Below are 19,475 nucleotides of genomic sequence, written 5' to 3' on the forward strand. Positions count from 1 at the left end.
GAAATCTGTTTACTGTCCTTCCAGACAGATCTCTCCAGAGTTGGCCCATGCTCCTTCAAGATCCTGTGCAATGGCGTAACCACATTTGGTTGTGCTAAAGTAGAGAAAGTACCTTCTATATACCACAAAGCATACAAAGGGCAATTTTCCTATAGGGAAGTTGGCAAAAATGCATGTAAGTAACACCAATTTTCATAGCAGATTTAAGTGCATAAAGCCAGCTTTGAAAATTATACCACCAAATCTACCACGTGCAGGTCACACACCTGTGCACAGTGTTTTCCTTATAAAGCCCGTGCATGAGTCCAAACTTCTCTGCCCCCCCCCCCCCCCAGGAATGCCTTTGCATAGTCCAGGTAAACCTAGGCACAAACATGACATTCATGTGTCAGTTTACCCATATAGCAAGCAAAGTCGTCTCCACAGACAGCGGGACTTGCGACCTGTGTTTTGAAGAGGTTGGGGCGGAGATCATTGAAGGAAATAATTAAATAAGCTTTTGAGAACTGCTTGGCCAAAACTTGCTGTCTTGACGTGAAGCCTTTTCTAGGCAGTAATGAGCAGTGAAGGTGTGGACAGAAGACCAAGTGGCAGCCTTGCAAAATACCATCTATGGAAGCAGAGCAAAGATGGGCCAAAGAAGCTGCAATCAGAAATCCATGCGGAAAGAGTTCTTTTTATCACTGAGAAGCCCGGTTTGACCGTGTTAGAGGAAAGGAATAGTTGTGAAAACTTTCCGGCCCCTATCACATGGTAGGAGCACTGGCTGGCCGGCGCCATCTTTAAAGATGGCCGCCGCCTTCGTAAAGATGGCCGCCGCCGTATTTAAAGATGGCTGCCGCTGTCGTAAAGATGGCCACCGCCATCTTTAAAGATGGCGCCGGCCATCCAGTGCTCCTACCATGTGACAGGGGCCATATTGCAAAATGGCGCCGGCCGTATGGCCGTATGGCCGGCGCCATTTTGCAATACGGCAACACGATTCGAGTGCAGGAGTTCGTTCCCGGACCCCCGCTGGACTTTTGGCAAGTCTTGTGGGGGTCAGGAGGCCCCCCCTAAGCTGGCCAAAAGTCCCTGGGGGTCCAGCGGGGGTCCGGGAGCGATCTCCTACGCTCATGATGTTGGGGGACAGGAACCAAAATGGCGGTGGCGCTACCTTTGCCCTGTCATATGACAGGGCAAAGGTAGCGCCGGTGCCATTTCTATCAACGCACCCGTGGCCCGAGAGTGGAAGATCAAACCGGGACCCCCCCACTGGACCCCAGGTAATTTAAGACATTTTGGGGGGGTTCGGGAGGGTGGGGGATTTATTTTAAAGGGTCGGGGTGGGTTTTAGGGTTGTTTTAGTGTGCCAGTTTTCTCACCCTCCCCCTTCCCCCAATTTACGATTTTTGACAATAAAATCGGGGGAATTCCTATTATATATCGCCTCTAACGATTTTTGACGATTTAAAATATATCGGACGATATTTTAAATCGTCAAAAAACGATTCACATCCCTAGTAACAAATAAGAGTGTTTAATTGTGATTAAAGGGCCTTACCCTCTCCAATTAAATACCTGTTATAGAATTGAAGAGTTAAGGCCAATAAAAAATAGGGAAAAGCTTCAGATACTTAGTGAATCATCCAAACATGCCTTGATTTCCTTGTAGCTAATATTTAGCTTATTGGCTAATTCTACACACAGATTATCAGGAAAATGCGTGCATTCTACCACTTATAAAAGGCACTGTACATGTGTATGTAATATAAATGTATGTGTGTACAGATTCTGCACCAAAATTTCAATCTATTGTATAATAGTACACATGTAAGTTTTATGTGCATAAAACCTGCCTTTTTACTTGCATATTTACATTGTCTTTATGCATAAATGAGAGTATGGTATATAAATGCAGGTCTCATAGCCTATCGTCCTAACTGCACCATGTCTGGAGGAAGGGGACCCTTGCTTAGGAAGCTGAACTTCTAGCCATAGAAGGTTAACCTTCTTGTCAAGAAGGTCATAAAGGTCCACAACATTTTGAATGGGAAAGAATCCAGGAAAGTGGGATCCTACTTTATTTACTTTACTTTATTTCAGGCTTATGAATCACTTAAAGCCGATGTATAGAGTAAAACATACATAAAATAAGACAGAATAGTACAAACATAAAATAAAATGCTAAACAAAACCCAATTATTTCCTGACTTCATATACAACTCAGTGCAACTCCAAACTAATTTGAGAAATGTCCAGTTAAATAGGATATGATAGAGAAGTCCTACCATAAGTCAACCTTATCCTAGGTACCTATAAATCCAACTGTTTCCTGATATCATATACAGCAAAGTAACTCAGTGCAATTGCAGAATAATTTCAAAAGCATCTAGTTATATAGGACATGATGGTAAAGTCCTAATATAGTCTGCCTTATTCTAGGATACCTACAAATAGGCCAGTTTAAGAGCAAAAATGTTTTAAACGCCTTTGTGCTCTCCATAAGGCACAGCTGTTCCAGAAGAGAGTTCCCCAAAGATGGTGCAGCCATAGAAAAGTCTCTCTCATTTCTATAAGACAAGCCTGTTTGAACGATGGAACATCCAACAGGCCTCTCTGACTACACCGCATAACACGTGTAGACTTGCATATTTTTAACAAGGCCTTTGTCCAAGGAAAAGAGTTAAGTTTCATCAAATAGTGGATCATAAAGGTAATCTTATACTGAACACAAAAGTGTATTGGTAACTAATGAAAACCCATTAGAACCAGAGTGATATGTACTCTAGTTGTTCTATAGAAAAGAGTAGACCTGGGAGAAAATCCATTGTAGACTGAATGCTGTCTTCAACAATAACGAAATTGGGTAAAACCTCAGTCGTAAGAGGCAAGACTTTAGATGTGAGGTCAAGGACAAACAGGCTAGAATGAGGACAGAGGGGCTCACAGGCAGATAATCTTCAGCTAAACTGAACAGATGGTCCTGAGCACTATATCTGAAGCTGCAGAGAGGAGTTGGTGAGCTAGACAGTAGACACCTCACACTCTCAAGGGCGACAAGGTAAGCAGTCTTTGTAAGAAAGACATATAAGATACTTTCATATAGTAACTATAATAAAGTTTCTAAAAATACAAATAGATATACATGTTTACATATTTACAGATAGTCAATAGTCCAGAAGGTTGACAGGGGCTGCAGTCATGAGCAACATCTAACTGTCAGTCCTCTTTCTGTCCATGCTTGTAGGTAAAAAGAAAGTGCATAAGGATAGCTTTGATACCCAAAGAAATCTAGACTAGTTCTACAGTAGCTGGAGCCATAGAATGTGGATCATTTAGCTGTTCTCCATGCCTGTAAAGAAGATCCAGTGGGTGATAAGGCTCCATAGAAAAAGTCAGTAGTGACATTTTGTGTACTTTACCTTCTTGCAGGCAATGCCACACAAGATGATTCTGACCAGCTGGGACCCAGTGACATTGGAAGGCCAAGGCATCATGCATGAGTACTGCAGGACACTCCTGAGGAACAGAGTGAGTCAGAGGAGTCTGCAACTGACAAAGAAGAGTCTGATAGGGATGTGTCAACAGATGAGCACACCTGGGCTTTGTTGCAGGATGAATCCCTACTAACCTTTAGAGAACCACCAACTCCAGATGTCTTGGGGTAAGATGTTTATGAGGTGGAAGGGAAGAGGTCAGCTTTTTTGCAAGAATTGATGATGAGGTGCCTTGCACTCCAGCTGAGAGCTGAATGCTACTCCAAAATGAAAGAGTGGCTGACCTTCTGGTTAGTCTAAGGCAGAACATACAGGGCCTCAAAGAAATGGTGCAGAAAGAGCTACAGAATGTATCATGGGAGTTGCAGGGTCTTAGCTAAATGCTGTAGGAGGAATTGCAGTCTCTGATTTCTGTCTGGAGGGAGATGCTCCAGAAGATGCATCTATGCCAGCCACAGCCTCAGGCAGAGTCCCTGGAGGCAGCCTTTCCAAGCATTTCCTCTACCTGCTATAGTTCCTCAAGCCCAGTGTTGGCTCCTACTCCTATGCCTCCACCACCTTGAAGGATCCTTCCTCCATCAATGCTTACACTTCCTCAGAGGATGTATCTCCAGATGATACAGGTGGAGATACTCCTCTGCTGACACAGCAGCGGCCTCATCATGTAAGCTAAAGAGGAGAAGCACACCAGTGTTGCCCGGCCTTCATCCTCTGGCCCTCCCAAATGTCAGCTCTCAGGAACTCCTTTCTCCTCTGGAGCCCTCTTGAAGTAATTACCCTTTGTCACTGCCTTCAGTGTCTGTGACCTCTGAAGGTACTGTGAGTAGTGACCACACATTGCTGCACAGAAGCACCAGTCTTGGGCAGTCCAAGGAACCACAGCCACCCCCCAAAAGAAAGGACAGAGCAGGAAAAAATAATTTGTTTGCTCTGCATATATCACATTTGTCTTGTAAATAATTGCACCTTCACCTTTGAAAATTTCTTTGTATTAGAGTGTTCTTTTCCTCTACAGTCTGTTGGTGAGTCTGGTAATAAATCTCCTGCAGTTCCTACTCTTGGGTTGCATGCTTCCTCTTCCTCCTCTTCATCATATGACCCTGAAAGATGATCACCTTATCCCTTTGAAGAAGACTGGACTTGGCTTTTGGGCAAGTCATGAAGCACACACCAGGCTAGAAAGATCTCACATATCTTTGTTGGGTTGTAGAGAAGGCATCCCTTTGATCTCTACAGGCAGTGGAAACATGTTATGAGTGGGCCAAAGGTTCTCTTAATGATTGTCCTGGTCTGCTAAGTGGGCCCTGATGTAGTGGACATCTGCTGCAGTCTGTGTGTATGACAGCAGCAACTGCATGAGTCAGGTTTTGAATGAATACCCTCTATCACCTGAGAATAGCAGAAAGAGATATCCCAATCTGATAGGCAGTGAGGCTGTCCCCTGGTAGAGGCTGAAGTGGGCCTCCTGGGCCAAAGTGGTAAGATCACATAGGGAGAGAAAAAGGGCAGAGGATAGTTGCTATTTGCTTGTAGTGAAAGCAGAATACCTACCTAGAAGCTAACCCCCATTGATGAGACCTTCCTGGAAGTGGTCATGAATTCTTGACTGTGAAAGGATGTGGGCATGATGACAGGATCCTAGAAACTTGGGCGCTATGCTCATAATGATCCCCTTGGCATCTCAGACCACCAACGTATTGAGGGAATGGAAGCTCTTGCGGTTACAGAAGATGACCTCGTTGCCTATAAGGACATGAGTGCAATCGATTGCCCCCAGAACAGAAGGAAAATGTGCAATTTGGTAGAAATCAGTCATAATTTGTTGTTGCTGTCTTCTCTGAGGGAAAGATGTATAGTGATGAGATTTCCTGAGAAATGCAGTCAGAATCTGTTCAATAAAAATGGAGGTGGCTGACTGGCTTATTCCAGCTATGACCCTTAGAAGTGTCTGGAAAGTGACATGGTAAAAAAAAAGGCAAGGCCATAGTGACCTTGAGGTGTTCTGGCAAGCCATGGCCTCTCCAAGTGGAAGGGTTGAGGTCCTGCTCTAACTGCTGGCATAAGTGAGGCATGGTTTCCTTGTTGAACCTGAACCTGAATCTGCATAAGACTTGCTCCTCAGACAGCTTCAAAAATTGTGCCTTGGTCCTGTATACTCTCTCTAAGGAGTAACTCCTCCGTTCACTCTCCCTCCTTAAAAGTTGTGCCATAACTTTATAACACTCATGTTCAACATTAGTTCACCTCCACTCACACATACCCCAAATAAGCCCCTATGACTAGGGATAAGCAATAGTCGCATCCATATCAGCGTGTGTGTCTCACCAACTTTCTAGGACACGAGAAAACCGGGTATCATGCGTGTCTTTTCAGTAATGATCTATGCGCACAATACTCGTTTTTCCGTGTGCACTAGAAAGTCGGCGAGGTATGCATGTACACGCCAAAACAGATGTGACAAATGCACATCCCTACCAGTGACCCACTCACCTAAGCCCCTGGAACCAAGGGAGGTAGTTACTAAAGGAAGAAGGGGGGTCTTCACTATTGGAGGCTTTTTAAGAGCAGGTCACATAATCATCTATCTGGGCCAGTTTAAGCTCTGTGCATCCTGTATGAAGGGCAGAGGATGGATACCCTATTGAGATTCCTTTCAGACCTGTCTTTCTATGATTCTATGGGCCTGGTTTTTAAAAGCACTTATCTGCATAAAATCCGGTTTTATGTACATAAATGGGTTCTTGAAAACTGCCTTGGGGTTGTGCATATAAAAGTGCATATGTAACTCATATACATATTTTTACATGCACAAGAAAGAGAAACTATGGGGGGTCAGGGGGGGGTCAAAGTTGGGGGCAGGGAAATCATTTATGTTTGTACTTTTGATGCTCGAAAGTATGCATGCAAATATATTTATGCACACACATTTATACCTACTCTGGAGGAAATGTAAATGTGTGTGCGTAAGTCTAGCAGAATTTTAGGTGAATTTTAAAAGCCCAGTGCGTGCCAAAACCAGGAGATACACACACAAGTCAAGTCAGCGTACGCCGAGCGGATTTTATAAGCCGTCGTGTTCGTGTGTATCTCCCGTTGAGTGCACAAATAAAAAGTTAATAAAAAGCAGTAGGGGACTGTGAGCGTGGGCGTAATCTGGGCAGAGCATGGGCATGCGGGGCCTGGCCAAGGGATGAGCGAATAAATACTTATGTGCACTGTTGTGCAACTTTACTTCTGCTATGGATGGCGTGTAAGTTTTAAAAATATTTAGGGAAGTCAGCAGGGTTTTAAGGGTCAGGGCTAACAGGGAGGAAGGGAGGAAGGGAGGCTATTAAACTAGGGGGCTTTGAAGTCCTATCCCTTAACTGGGTGAACTGGGAACGGGCTGGGAAAATGTCCCCACTTTTGCGGTAGACAGGGGATTTGCGCGCACATGCGCATGCCCATTTAAAATGGAGTGCACATGTACACGCGTCCAGGTTATTTTACAACACGCGTGCTTGCCTAAATCAGCATTGAAATTTTGAACTGATTTCTGTGAGTACTTTCTCCTCATAGATTTAGGGAGCCCAATTTTATATCGTTAATGCAATAGAATGGGATTTTTAGAGTCACTCAAAATGGCCGAATCACGTAAGTGAATCTAAGCCAAAGGTCTCATTCTAGACATTTATTTTTTTTTTATATCACAAGAATTGAGCCAGACGGTTGCTTTTGATAACTTGATTTACAACAGTTTGCTAGTCTACTTCTCGTTGCTCCAGTGCAACTGCACAATTGATGTCTGAGACAGGTGAGCCAGCCTTGCCTCCTAGTACTGCACTCCATATCTCACAGCTCAGGCCAAGCAAGGCTTTAACCCTGCCTTTGTTTATTTTTGGGTTCAGACCAGAGGCGCACCTTGGAACTTTCTTTTTAAATCTTTGTTACGATGTCAGCAAGCATCTCTTTGAACTGTTTGTCCCTATTCCTTTGTCACATGTGCTCAGCAAATAAGAAAGCAACTTATAAAGACTTATTCTTTCTCTGTCACTAAGATCTAGCAGATGTACTGCTCCGGGAACAACCACAGAGTTTCTAATTTCTTCTGCTTATAGGTGCCATCCGGTAAAATACAATTAAAACTCAAGATGCTAGGGAATAAATGTGTCCTTCATGTTATGCTTGTTTAGTGCATGAGCCAAACCACCCTGACAGAAATTTGTGTGCAGCTGCAGTTATGAACATGTGCAGGATGTCTATTGGTGCAGGGAGTGCGTTTACAAAAAGCTGTCTCCAGGCAAGCATTTGAGTTAATGGTTACAGCCAACTTACAGCTTTTTATTTATGGCCAACTGATAGGACTCAAGTGTTAAGAAATGCCAGCTATAGACACATCAAGGATGTGCAATCTTAAGCAACTGGTTCAAGCAGCATAGTCACATGAGCTTCAGTTCTGCAAAATGTGGGATGCAAAAAAATCATACAAAAATGAAATCCCTGAGAGACAGAGCTGAATATTCCCCAGGCCAGCCCCAGTATCTCTTTGCAGCGTGCCAAATAGCTCCAGGTTTTTGGACACTTGTGTAGTTCAGGAATTAAGCAAAATTGAGGCCATCAGTCCATCAAGTTCAGCCTTCTGGTAACCTCCTATATACTGGAGGAATTTTGTTGACTTTGATTCTGTTAGCAGGAATGTATTTTTATGAAGTGTTATGTGCTACAATCATAAGATTATGACCAAATACTGGCACTAATTGGCACCTATGTTAACATTTTCAGAGAGGTCATAGACTGGGCATATAGACCTTCAGAACAAGCTTGAGGACCTGTCACTCCTGCCTCTTCTGCTATACCGACTTCTGTCGAGCTAGCAATTCTAATGAGCACAAAATGTACTACATAATTTTATATTTAAAGCCTGCTGACAATTATTTGCATACCATTTCTGTAACCAAGTAATTGAAAAGTCAAACAGAGATACTATGGGCCTTATTAAAAAATGAATTTTTCCCATTCTGTGCTGATAGAAATAAATCTGTATTGAATAAGGCCCTATTAATCTACACATCTGATAGAGTACTGGCAATAAACTCCACTCTCAGATGTCAGGAGTTTCATGTTATCTCTTTTTGTACTATTTCATAAATTAGGTGATTGACTCAGAATGGTACGAATCTTTGGCACCACAAGAACTTGCATTCATCCCTATTTATTCTGGCAGGAAAGGTTAATAAAATTGCCTATTTCTTTTCTAGAAATAATATTTTCACTCTACTTGGCATCCAGTAATGCAAAAATATCCCATTTTCTAAAATATTGTGTAAGACCCGGACTGGGCTCCTATGAAGGAATCCATAGGACACACACAATGCCCAGGGCTAAGTGGCCTTCCCATTTCTCTCAAATTCTTCAGTCCTGCTTCTAAATAATTCTCCGCAGTGGGGAAGGATAACCTTCTGTGTCCCGACCTGCGCATGAACTTTCAGCTTTGCCAATAACCAAACTGGAGGCAAAGCTGGTGTTCTAGCACAACTTTACTGATGATTTGGCGTAAACATGACATATAGCACTTTGTAAAAATAGCTTCCAAATGATATCATTACATATATCACATCGGTAACTGTGCAAATCTCTGCGTCTTTGATTCTTTAAATCAAGCATCAGGGTCCCTTCCTTTCCTTATTCTGGGTTAGAATAATGAGGCTTCTTTGGGTCACTATAAATGGTAGGGTTGTCTTCCCAACTTAGACTCCCAGGTCAAATACCTTGAATCTGTTTGCTTGGTATCCACTTCTCCATGTCTCTTCTCCTTTCCATACTCTGTGGCACCGGATGGGTACAAGTAAAGATTAACACCAGATGAGTGCCCCAGTCACTTTTCTCTCATGACTCGGTCAATTCACACTGGTTACTGGACAAGCATCCTACCTCTTCACAAATCCTGCCTGACAGGCACCGACCCTCGCAGGCTGAGGGACCAGATGGGAAAATAAAACAGATGATTCCCACACAAAGGAGAAAGGAAAAGTGGAAAACTTCCTTTCAGCTGAAATTCCAGGCAGGAAAAAAAATGTGACCTTGAAATGGTAAAACAATTGGGGAAAGTCTCTTACATCCTATAAAATCCTTCTCCCACTGACTGGGGCCTAGGAGTTTCCAAGAGAAAAGGAAATGAAAAGAATACTCCTGTCCCTCTGACTTTTAAACATAAAATCTGCACCACTTCTAGGAGTCTCTATCTTATGCAAATACAGGAAATCACCATTGTAGCAGCCTCACGTGGGGGTGCTGTGGCATATATGCTGTGCTCCTCTCTCCTTCGAATGTATGGTCTTTCTACAAGGCTGCACCTTCGTAGAGATCCCAATGGGGTCCTACAATTGTAGAGGCAGCAAGGTTCTTTTCGCATCCAACACATATGTACAAAATAATTTACCATCTCTTTCCATATGTAATGGCTTAATTATCACATTCTGCCAGGTCACTGGCTGAATATTCACTCTCATGCAGTTGACATTGATTGGATGGTACTACACCGTGGTTAATTGCCACTGTCACAGATAGTAGAGTCATTGGTGAACCCCCCTCCCTCCAGCCTCCATGCAGTCAATGACTATGCGATTTTTTGTACAATTTAATGGAATTTTGTTCTTGTAGTCTAGGATTATGAGCTGATAAACACTGGAAATTATCTTATTCATCAGTTTAAGCTAAAGCTGCCTAGTTCTAATTTAATAAAAACTAATCAACCATCAATCACTAACTACTTAACTATCTACCCAACCCAAACAATCAAGCAACCAATCAATCACTCTACTAACTGATCAATAAAGAACCAATCATTTAATCAAACACCCAAGGAAACAAAAACTCACACCATCAATTAGAAAATCAACTAGCCAACTATACACACAACTAATCAGCAACAGTTTATTCAACCAACAGCTTAATTACTCAGTCATCCACTAGGTCAACCAGCAACCAACTCAACTATCCAACCATCCATTCTATCAATTAACATCCATCCAACAATTCAACCACCCAACCATCTAACCTCCCAGCTGACCATTTCAATCAATTATTCATCTACCCTACTGACCAATAACCTATTGAATCAATTAACTATTGAACCACCCAACTATCTAGTTACCAATCAATCCTCCATCCAAAAAACTGACATTTCAACCAACTAATCATCCATTCCTCAAATGTACATCACATAAAGAAAAATATTTTTAAGAATAATATACTAAGAGATGACTTACATTAAACCGGGAACCTGTTGTCTGTCGAGATCGTTTTTCTGCAAGAAGATCTTTGACGGTATGCTTTACTCTGACGCCTTGATAAATTCGCTTATTGAAGTCTGCAGGTACTAAACACATGGATTACAATTATATTTGCATTACTAAAATATATAGGAGGCCTATTCATGTTATTCATATAAAGGTCAATATTAAAATCTGTGTGCGGGCGTCCATGTGCGCTTGGTTCCTGGCAGGCGCATATGGACACGCTGATTTTATAACATGTGCGCATGTTATAAAATCCGCTACCCACGCACACATGCGCACCCAATTTTATATTGGTGTGCGTGTGGTGGGGGGGGGGGTGCAAATTTTACTACATGCACATGGCAACACAATAGGGCCTTTCCCCAGTTCTCTCCCAGTCTACTCCAATAAACAAGCAGACTAGGAAGGAACTTCCTAAACCTCCTACCTACCCTGCCTGCCTTTTCCCCTACTAACCCTGACTCCTAACCCCCCCCCCCCCCCCCCAACTAACCTACAATTTTCTGTTTCAAAACTTACCCGCTCTGCCATGCAGCAGCAAGTTGCGCATGCCGGTCCGATTCTGGCGTGCGCGTCAGTGGGACAGCGCCTAATGGTACTGTCCCGGCCCACCCATACCCCACCCGGCCACGTGTGGATCTCCCAGTTTTCACACACGCTGGCATTTAAAAATCAGGCCTCAAAGGAGTAAATTTGTATCATCAAGCAAAGGTTAGCCGGCAAATATGTATATAAGTTACACCAATTTTCAAAGCATTGTGCTCATATGTCCAGTTTGAAATGTATCCCAGCAAACTACACACACAATTATATGTGCTATTTAGTGCACAAAGAAAATGTATGTGCATATTTATTATTATATAAAGAAATATGCACATAACTCTCTAACCTGCCTAGACTTCACCCTGAAATGCCTCTATGTGTATAAAAGTATGCACATATTTTTTATACATATATTGGTCACACAATTTTCTAAAGGACCATTCCTGTGAAAATTATCCTCATAAATGTTAATCCAAACAAAAATAACTTCACTAACTAATAATCAGGTCTGACTCTATAAAATATTACTCAAGCCATTTTCTATTATATGCAATGCACAGCAAATGTGGAACATAGTAAACAGCTGGTCGTATTCCAGAAGGGATGTAATGACACAGATAAATGCTATTACATTCTATGGGGTAGATTTTATAAGAAGCGCGCGGGCGTACTTTTGTTCGCACAAACCCTGCGGCAAACAAGAGTACGCTGGATTTTAATAAATACGCGCGTAGCCGCACCTATCTTTTAAAATTCGGGGTCGGCACTTTCAAAGAGGGTGAACATTTGTGCACCTTGCGTGCGCCGAGCCCTGCACGCACTGCCTGTTCCCTCCGAAATCAGAGCGGCCTCGGAGGGAATTTTTTTTTTGTTCCCTCCCACCTTTCCCTCCCTTCCCCTACCTAACTCACCCCCCAGCCCTAACTAAATCGCCCCCCCTACCTTTATTTTAAAACTTATGCCTGCCCGGGCCAGCTGCCGGAGCGCCAGTCCGCGGTCCGGGAACAGTTTCGAAGGCCTCGGCCATGCCCCCGGAACGCCCCCGGACCGGCCCCACGCCGCCGGCACGCCCCCGACACGCCCCCCAAGCAAAGCCCCGGGACTTACGCGCGTCCCGGGGCTTTGCGCGCGCTGGCAGCCTATGCAACATAGGCTCAGCGCGCGCAGGGGGAGCTTGGGCAGGTTTTCGGGGGGTACGTGCATATCTTATGCGCGTACCCCTTTGAAAATCTGCCCCATAGGAAGTTTCACTCAGCAGAACAAGGGAAAATGAATGTGTTTTTTCCCATGATTAGTTCATCATCAGATCTGCAAGCAATAATGGTATCTTTGTCTTTACACTTGCGTACCATTGCATAAATGAATTTTCCAAATGGAAGATCAATTTAAAAAGTAGTGCACACACATGTAGCTTTTTAGTGCATATTGGTTTATATATATTCATGTATGTTAAAATCATCCATATCATAAGTAAATGACTAATTCTTTATTAGAACTCATATTAATACATAGACAATTTTTCCACTCCTCTGTAAAGTTTGCAGAATTAACAAGTACAGCATTTATGAATAAAATACAAATTTTCACCACATTAGGCAATAATTCAATCAATATGAACTTTTATTTTCTTATTAAATATCACAATTAGGATAAATAAATAAATATACTCAGGTATTCGACTAAATGTTATGATATGTGTGCCTGAGCTTGAGATCAACATGGAGACGACAACTGACCCAGAATCCTCTGCTATCTTAGCCTTTCTGGCTGTGTGAACTTTAAATGCCCAACTGAGCCTGACCTGGAGGAATTCCAGGTACATTTGGACAGCAGTTGAAGCTGGCGACAATTTGTGATGCCTAATTATAGGGTCACAAGAGCAGAACCTCAGGCTAGAATGTCGATTACAGGGGCATCTATAAACACAGCACACAGCCTAAGATATAAAGATTGCCCTGAGCAGCAAGATTTTAACAAAACAAAGAATTATCTAAAGCAGTGGTTCTCAACCGGTATGTCACGACACACCAGTGTGTCGCCAAGAACACGCAGGTGTGTCGCCACACTTCCCGTTCCCCCGCTGACCCAACTGTTCCCCCTCCCAAGCAAAATAGGTCCTCCGCCCGGGCTTAAAATGCTGATAGCCCGGGCGGAACGCGGCAGGACAGCTGGAGTCAGCAGCACCGGCATGCTCTCTTCTTCCCCCCCGTGGCCCGGAAGAGGAAGTGGTGCACCACTCAGAGCTGTTCCCTGGAACCAGGTACTCGCTCCTCAAGGGCCTGCCTCTATTCCAGCTCCTGTGATTCCTACCGAGAGAAACCACTGTGTGAGTACTCAACCAACAAGGCTCTATTCCAGAACCCTGCTATACTTCATTGTACTCACTATCTCAGTTTCTCTTCACTACAGCACAGCCATTGTGGGATCGCTGTTCCAGAGCCCTGAGGGACTACAAACCCAGCCGGGCTTCATCTCTGCTCACTACTGCCACCTATGGTGGCTCCTCAATACTGTTAATAAAGATCTATCTGAGTTGTGTGTCCTAAGCTGAGCCTGACCTGTGGCCCCTCACGGGACTTCCCCCTGTGGGAGTAGTCAGCAGCCACAGTGTCCAAGGGTCCACCCAAAACCTTACAAACAATAACAGCAAACGAGAGAAAGAGAGAGAGCATGTGTGTCTGTCTGTGACTGAGAACTGTTTAGGTGAGAGAGCATGTGAGTATGTGATTGCGAAGCCTGTGTGTAACTGAGAGAAAGAGAGAGAGCATGTTTGTAAAGATTGAAAGAGAGTCTGTGTGTGAGAGAAAAGCATGTATGTGAGAGAGAAAAAGCATGTGTATATGTGAGTGATTGAGAGCCAGTGTGAGAGAGAGAGAGAGAGAGAGAAGAGAAAGTTGCAAGCAAACCATCCCTCCTCCTGCTAATTCAAAACAATCTCAGGGCACCTGGATATCAAACGTTCCCAGGTATGCAGAGCAAAAAATTGTTTGTATCATTATTTTTCATTACTGGGTCTTTGTGTCTGCTATTTTGAAATATTTTATTGGAATCTAGAAATGTTTGATATGAGTTTTTAATTATTGGATATTCCATTCATCTGCTGTTTCAAAATAATCTGTTCTTTTTGTTAGTATGGTTTTACTGCTACTGATTTTAAATTTCTTGATTTGTTTTATAAGGATGGGTGATGTTTCTTTTTTCCTTTATTATACTGCATACAGAGACTCTGGCTTATTGCAGTTTCCAATTCAGTTTTTGTCTGCATGCTTCTAGTTATACATTTTGATCTCTTTATTCTTTGTTAGGTGAGGGTCAGCACATGTGATTCAGGTGAGGTTCTCTGCTGGCATGTAGTTTCTGTGTAGGGCTCTATAGCAGCCTGACTTGGTCTGTTTTCCTAATAGGAGATATATTGGTGTCTTAAGGTCTGGTATAATATTTTCAATGTTGCCTTTTCTTAGGTAAGGTGGTTATTGTTAAGTGCTGGAAATTGGTGCTGTTTTGGTGTGGGATGTTTACTGTTTATGCAATTTCTGTTCAGACAGAATATGTATCTTTTTCTTGTGTCATTCTTAACAATAAAAATAATACTGGACCTTTATTTTTTATTTCCGTCGTAAATTGTAATGAGCAGTGTGTCACACATGTGAGCGTGGTCTGTCAGGTGTGTCACGATGGGAAAAAGGTTGAGAACCACTGATCTAAAGAGTGATGGTAAATGGGTCCCAACTTGGAGAACTGGTCAGGGTAATGTAGGGACTCTCTATCATGCAGTTGACATGGCAACCTAAGTAAATGATACTCCAGGTGGTCTCGCAACTTAAGAATTTCTGGCCTAGTACTGTATTGTATTTTACCTATATAAGAAGGATCAGTTCATGTATATAGACGAGATACTGGTTGGTCAGTTTGTCAGAGAACTGGCAGCCAGCAGTTCTCAAGAATACTTATAGGGCCAGGTTTTCAAAAGGTTACGCATGCCGGGCCTATTTTAAAAAGGCCTGGCGATGTGCATAAAGCCCCGGAATGCGTGTAAGTCCCGGGGCTTTACAAAACGGGCTGTCCGGGGGCACTGTTGGTGGCCTCCTAGTTTGCCTAATGGCCTAAATTATTTTAAGTTGGTGTATGTTGGCCTCTTGCAGACTGCCTTCAGGAGACTTCAGTTGGTGCAGAATACTGCAGCCAGGTTGGTGGGTGGTCTGAGAATGAGAGATCCCCTGCTATAAAGCACAGACATTGGCTGTCTGTTGAGGCACATTGTAAATTTAAGATTCTAAAGCTGGCATTCCCTGTGCCAACTGCTCATAAGCAGGTTGTAAATAAAGTTTTTAAAAAAACAGGTTTTAAATTGTCTGTTTGCAAATGTCAGAAGTTTAAAAAATAAGATTAGAGAGTTAAAATATATGGCTTTTAACAAGGATTTAGATATAATAGGTGTCTCAGAGACTTGGTGGAAAGAGAATGACCACCCTGTGATACCAGGCTACAAGTTACCTTGAAAAGCCAGGACAAGTCAAATTGGTGGCAGGGTGGTACTCTATGTCAACGATGGCATGAAGTCAAACTGGACAAAAGTCCTACAGCAAACAAAATGCTCTGTTGAATCTTTATGGATAGAAATTCCACGTGTGGCGAGGAAGAGCATAACAGCGGGGGGTGTACTACCATCAGCCTGACCAGGGTGAAGAGTCAGGCAGGGAAATGCTAACAGAAACAAAATTGGCAATGCAATAAGATTTCTCTTACCCCGGTACTGATTGGGTAAATATTTCACGAGGACATTTTTAGGAAGGAAAATTTCTAGATTCCGTGAACGATTGCTTCATGGAAGCAGCTGGAGCTGGAACTGGAAAGAGGGGAGATTATTTTACATCTGGTCCTCAGTCGTATGCAGGGCCCTGGTACGTGGGGGTAACGGTGGTGGGGCTGCTTAGCAATAGTGATCATATTGCAATGAAATTTGACATAATCAGTGGAGGGAGGACATTAAGTAAAATTACCACAGAAGCAGTTCACTTTTAAAAAGGGAGAGTGCAAGGAAATGTGGAAATTAGTAAAAAAAAAACCCAACCCTAAAAAGAGTGGTTGTGAGGGTTAACAGCATAACCCCTGGACTGGCGTCCCTTCTAGGAGCCCCAAGACACACACTCAGTAGCAAGGCTAAGTCCCTCTTTCCCAGCCCTGGAATGGAAGGATTCTCTGTATGGAGGAAGGATAACTTCCCGGGCCATGGATGTTAATTATCTGTTTTGTTTTGTTTTTGTTTTTTTGCAGTGAGTGCCAATAAGCAAGCCGCGCACAAAACTAGTGTTCCAACTCAGCTTTACTAATGAAGCACTTCAAACGTGTCAAATGGAACTTACTTGGTATAAGTCTCTTAAAGCCAATCTCTATACAGCAAGTCAAAATAGTAAATTTGTGACTCTGAGATTCCCTTGAACCAACCCTCAAGGTCCCTTTCTTATCCTTGCAGTGAAGGTGAAACCTCCCTGGGTTACTGTGAAATACAGGGTCCTCTTCCCAATTTAATTCCCCATTCAAATGCCTGGGATCCAAATACTTCATCTTAAATTCCCCAACTCTTTGTCTCCTCTCCCTCTCTGTTGTTCTGATCTTGATCCTCCTCTGTATACCGGATGGGTATGTGTAGTGGTTACACATAGAATGGGTTCCACTTCTCTCACCTTTGTCTTCTCTCCTTCTATTGGATACTGGATAGGTATCTGTTCTCCTTTTTCCTCCATGTTTGCTGGGTGGAACTAAATGATACCAGGATATGATGGGGTATACAGGAGAAAGCCCCAGGACATCTTGGCTTCCAAGATCTGGCCTGCTCCACCTTAAGCCCTATAGCAGCAGAGAACCTTGGGCCGAGGCGGTCCCTAGGGAAAGGGAATGACTAGCTAGGCCTAGGAGGGGAGAAGAGGCCCCAGAGGAGAGAAGGAAGCCCGGGGAAGGCTAGGACAGCTCAGGTTTGATGTCCTATATCGCTTTGGTAAATGGTTAAAAATAGGAAACAGAGAGTAGGACTAAATGGTTGGTTTTCCCAATGAAAATGTAATGCCCTGGGGATCTGTACTGGGACCTGTGATGTTTAACATATTCATAAATGATCTGGAAAAGGGCGCAACAAGTGAGGTGATGCAATTTCCAAGTGATACAAAATTATTCAAAATTGCTAAAACACAAGCATTTCCTAGAGTCATAGGGGAAATTCCCTTTGTGACTCTAAAAAGATTTCTTCAGGAAAGCTTAGGATTTATAGAAGAGGAAATGCCAGGAATCAATACATGCTATTTCTTGCCTAGATCCAAGAATTCAAATAGAGAGCCAAATGAACAGTTGCAAGCCAACTTGACTAATTATCTTGAAAATTCAGATATCGTAGTGTTAGATAAGGGTACGCTTTTGGTCTCTCTATTGTCTACCTATGATGTTAATAAAATCATGAAAGTTTATTTTAGAAAATTTCCTGTAAAATTCCTGGATATTTCCATAAAAATTTTTCCGGATTTGGCTTTAGTTACCCAGTTGAGACGCAAGAATTTTCTTGCATTTTGACAAGAAGTGACTGATCTGGACTATACGTTTATGCTACGTTTCCCATGTAAATGTCTTGTAAAAAAGAGAGATGAATGCTATATATTTTTTTCCCCAGATCAACTGAAGCTGTTTATAGATTCAAAAAAACCCACCACATCTACCCCAGTATTGTAACATATCATAGATACCAGGTATTGCTACCGCTAGCCATTTAGTTTTCTTCAAAGTTTCTGATTTTTACTTAGAAAATAACTCCCAAGAATTTGCCTCTTTTTTTGAAATATCTTGAATAATTGACAGAAAAATATCAGGCAAAAGTCTATTGGATTTAAATTTACTATTATGTATCTACAGATAAAGAATATATTAAGTTTATATTTCATGTTTAAATATTGAAAGTTTTCATGTAAGACCTGACATTTCTGCTACAAACGTTTTGTTTGATTTGTAAAATTGAAAAGTTGATAAATAAAGAATGAAAAAAAAAAAAAAAAAAAGCACAAGCAGATAGCGAGGAATTGCAAAAGAACCTTGTGAGACTGAGGGACTGGCATCCGAATGGCAGATAAAATTCAATGCGGAGCAGTGCAAGTTGATGCACATTGGAAAAAAATCTCAGCGACAGGTAACATAATATGCTGGGCTCCATATTTGGAATCACCACACAAGAAAATGACCTTGGAGTGGACAGTATGTTGAAATCCTCAGCTCAGTGTGTGGCGGTGGTCAAAAAATCAAATAGAATATTGGGAATGATTCAGAAAGGAAAAGAAATAAACCAGAGAATGTCATGATACTACTCTATCATGATGGCTCTACCGAATAATGGTATATAAAACTCTACAAATAAATAAATAAATAAATATCAATCCAATGGGTGACTGCACCTTCAGTATTGTGAGCAGTTCTGGACAGCCCCCCTCAAAAAGAATAAGGCTGAAGTAGAAAAGGTAGAGAGAATGGCAACAGAAACGATAATGGATCAGCTCCCTTATGAAGAAAGGTTAAACGGCTTAGGGCTCTTAAGCTTGAAAGAGAAGGGATATGACAGAGGTGTATAAAGTGATGAATGGAGTGGAATGCGTAACTAGGAGATGATGATATACCCTTTCAGATTGTAGTAAGAAAAGGGGACTTTCATGAAGCTAACAGATAGCCGATTTAAAACAAATCAGAGAAAGTGTTCACCCAACGCATAATCAAAGTGTGGGATTTGTTGCCAAAGGTCGTGGTCAAGGCATCCAGAATAGCTGGATTAAAAGAGGTTTGGACAAGTTCCTGGAGAACAAAGTCCATAAACCATTATTAGCCAGGCAGATTTAGGAAATTCACTGCTTATTCCTGGGAGTTAATATTAAGGGATGGACCTACTCTTTGGGTTATGTTGTATTCTAGCGACCCCAATAGGTCACTGCCAGAGACAGGATGCTGGGCTCGATGGACCTTTGGTCTGTCTCAGCATGTCACATCTTATGTTCTAATCTTCACAGTTTCAAACTTGCCATGGATACTTACGTAGCTGCCTTTTGTTCAGGTGGATCTTCTATAGATAATTGTGTACATAGCATCCTGCCTAAAACACGCCCCCAGGAACTTCCCTAAACAGAGTGACAGGTGTGCATATTGTAGAACG

General features: G+C 42.5%; 1 protein-coding gene and 1 long non-coding RNA gene across 4 annotated transcripts in view; one reads left to right on the top strand and one right to left on the bottom strand.

The window, feature by feature from the left end:
* Positions 1-10,846, bottom strand: part of C12H11orf53 (chromosome 12 C11orf53 homolog) — a 32,738-nt gene extending 21,892 nt beyond the window's left edge. The window contains exon 1 of the mRNA XM_029572711.1: positions 10,727-10,846. Within this exon, the coding sequence (XP_029428571.1) occupies positions 10,727-10,846 (120 nt within the window). The remainder of the gene's footprint in view (positions 1-10,726) is intronic.
* LOC115073844 overlaps positions 1-18,190 on the top strand; it is a 69,570-nt gene extending 51,380 nt beyond the window's left edge. The window contains exons 5-6 of one of the 3 annotated variants that reach the window (XR_003852139.1): positions 3,415-3,646; positions 16,574-18,190. This is a non-coding gene — a long non-coding RNA (uncharacterized LOC115073844). The remainder of the gene's footprint in view (positions 1-3,414; positions 3,647-16,573) is intronic. The other 2 variants (XR_003852138.1, XR_003852137.1) reach the window with 2 other exon arrangements.
* The last annotated feature ends 1,285 nt before the right edge of the window (positions 18,191-19,475 follow it).

The sequence above is a fragment of the Rhinatrema bivittatum genome, chromosome 12, assembly GCF_901001135.1.
Source record: "Rhinatrema bivittatum chromosome 12, aRhiBiv1.1, whole genome shotgun sequence".
Classification (NCBI taxonomy): Eukaryota; Metazoa; Chordata; class Amphibia; order Gymnophiona; family Rhinatrematidae; genus Rhinatrema; species Rhinatrema bivittatum.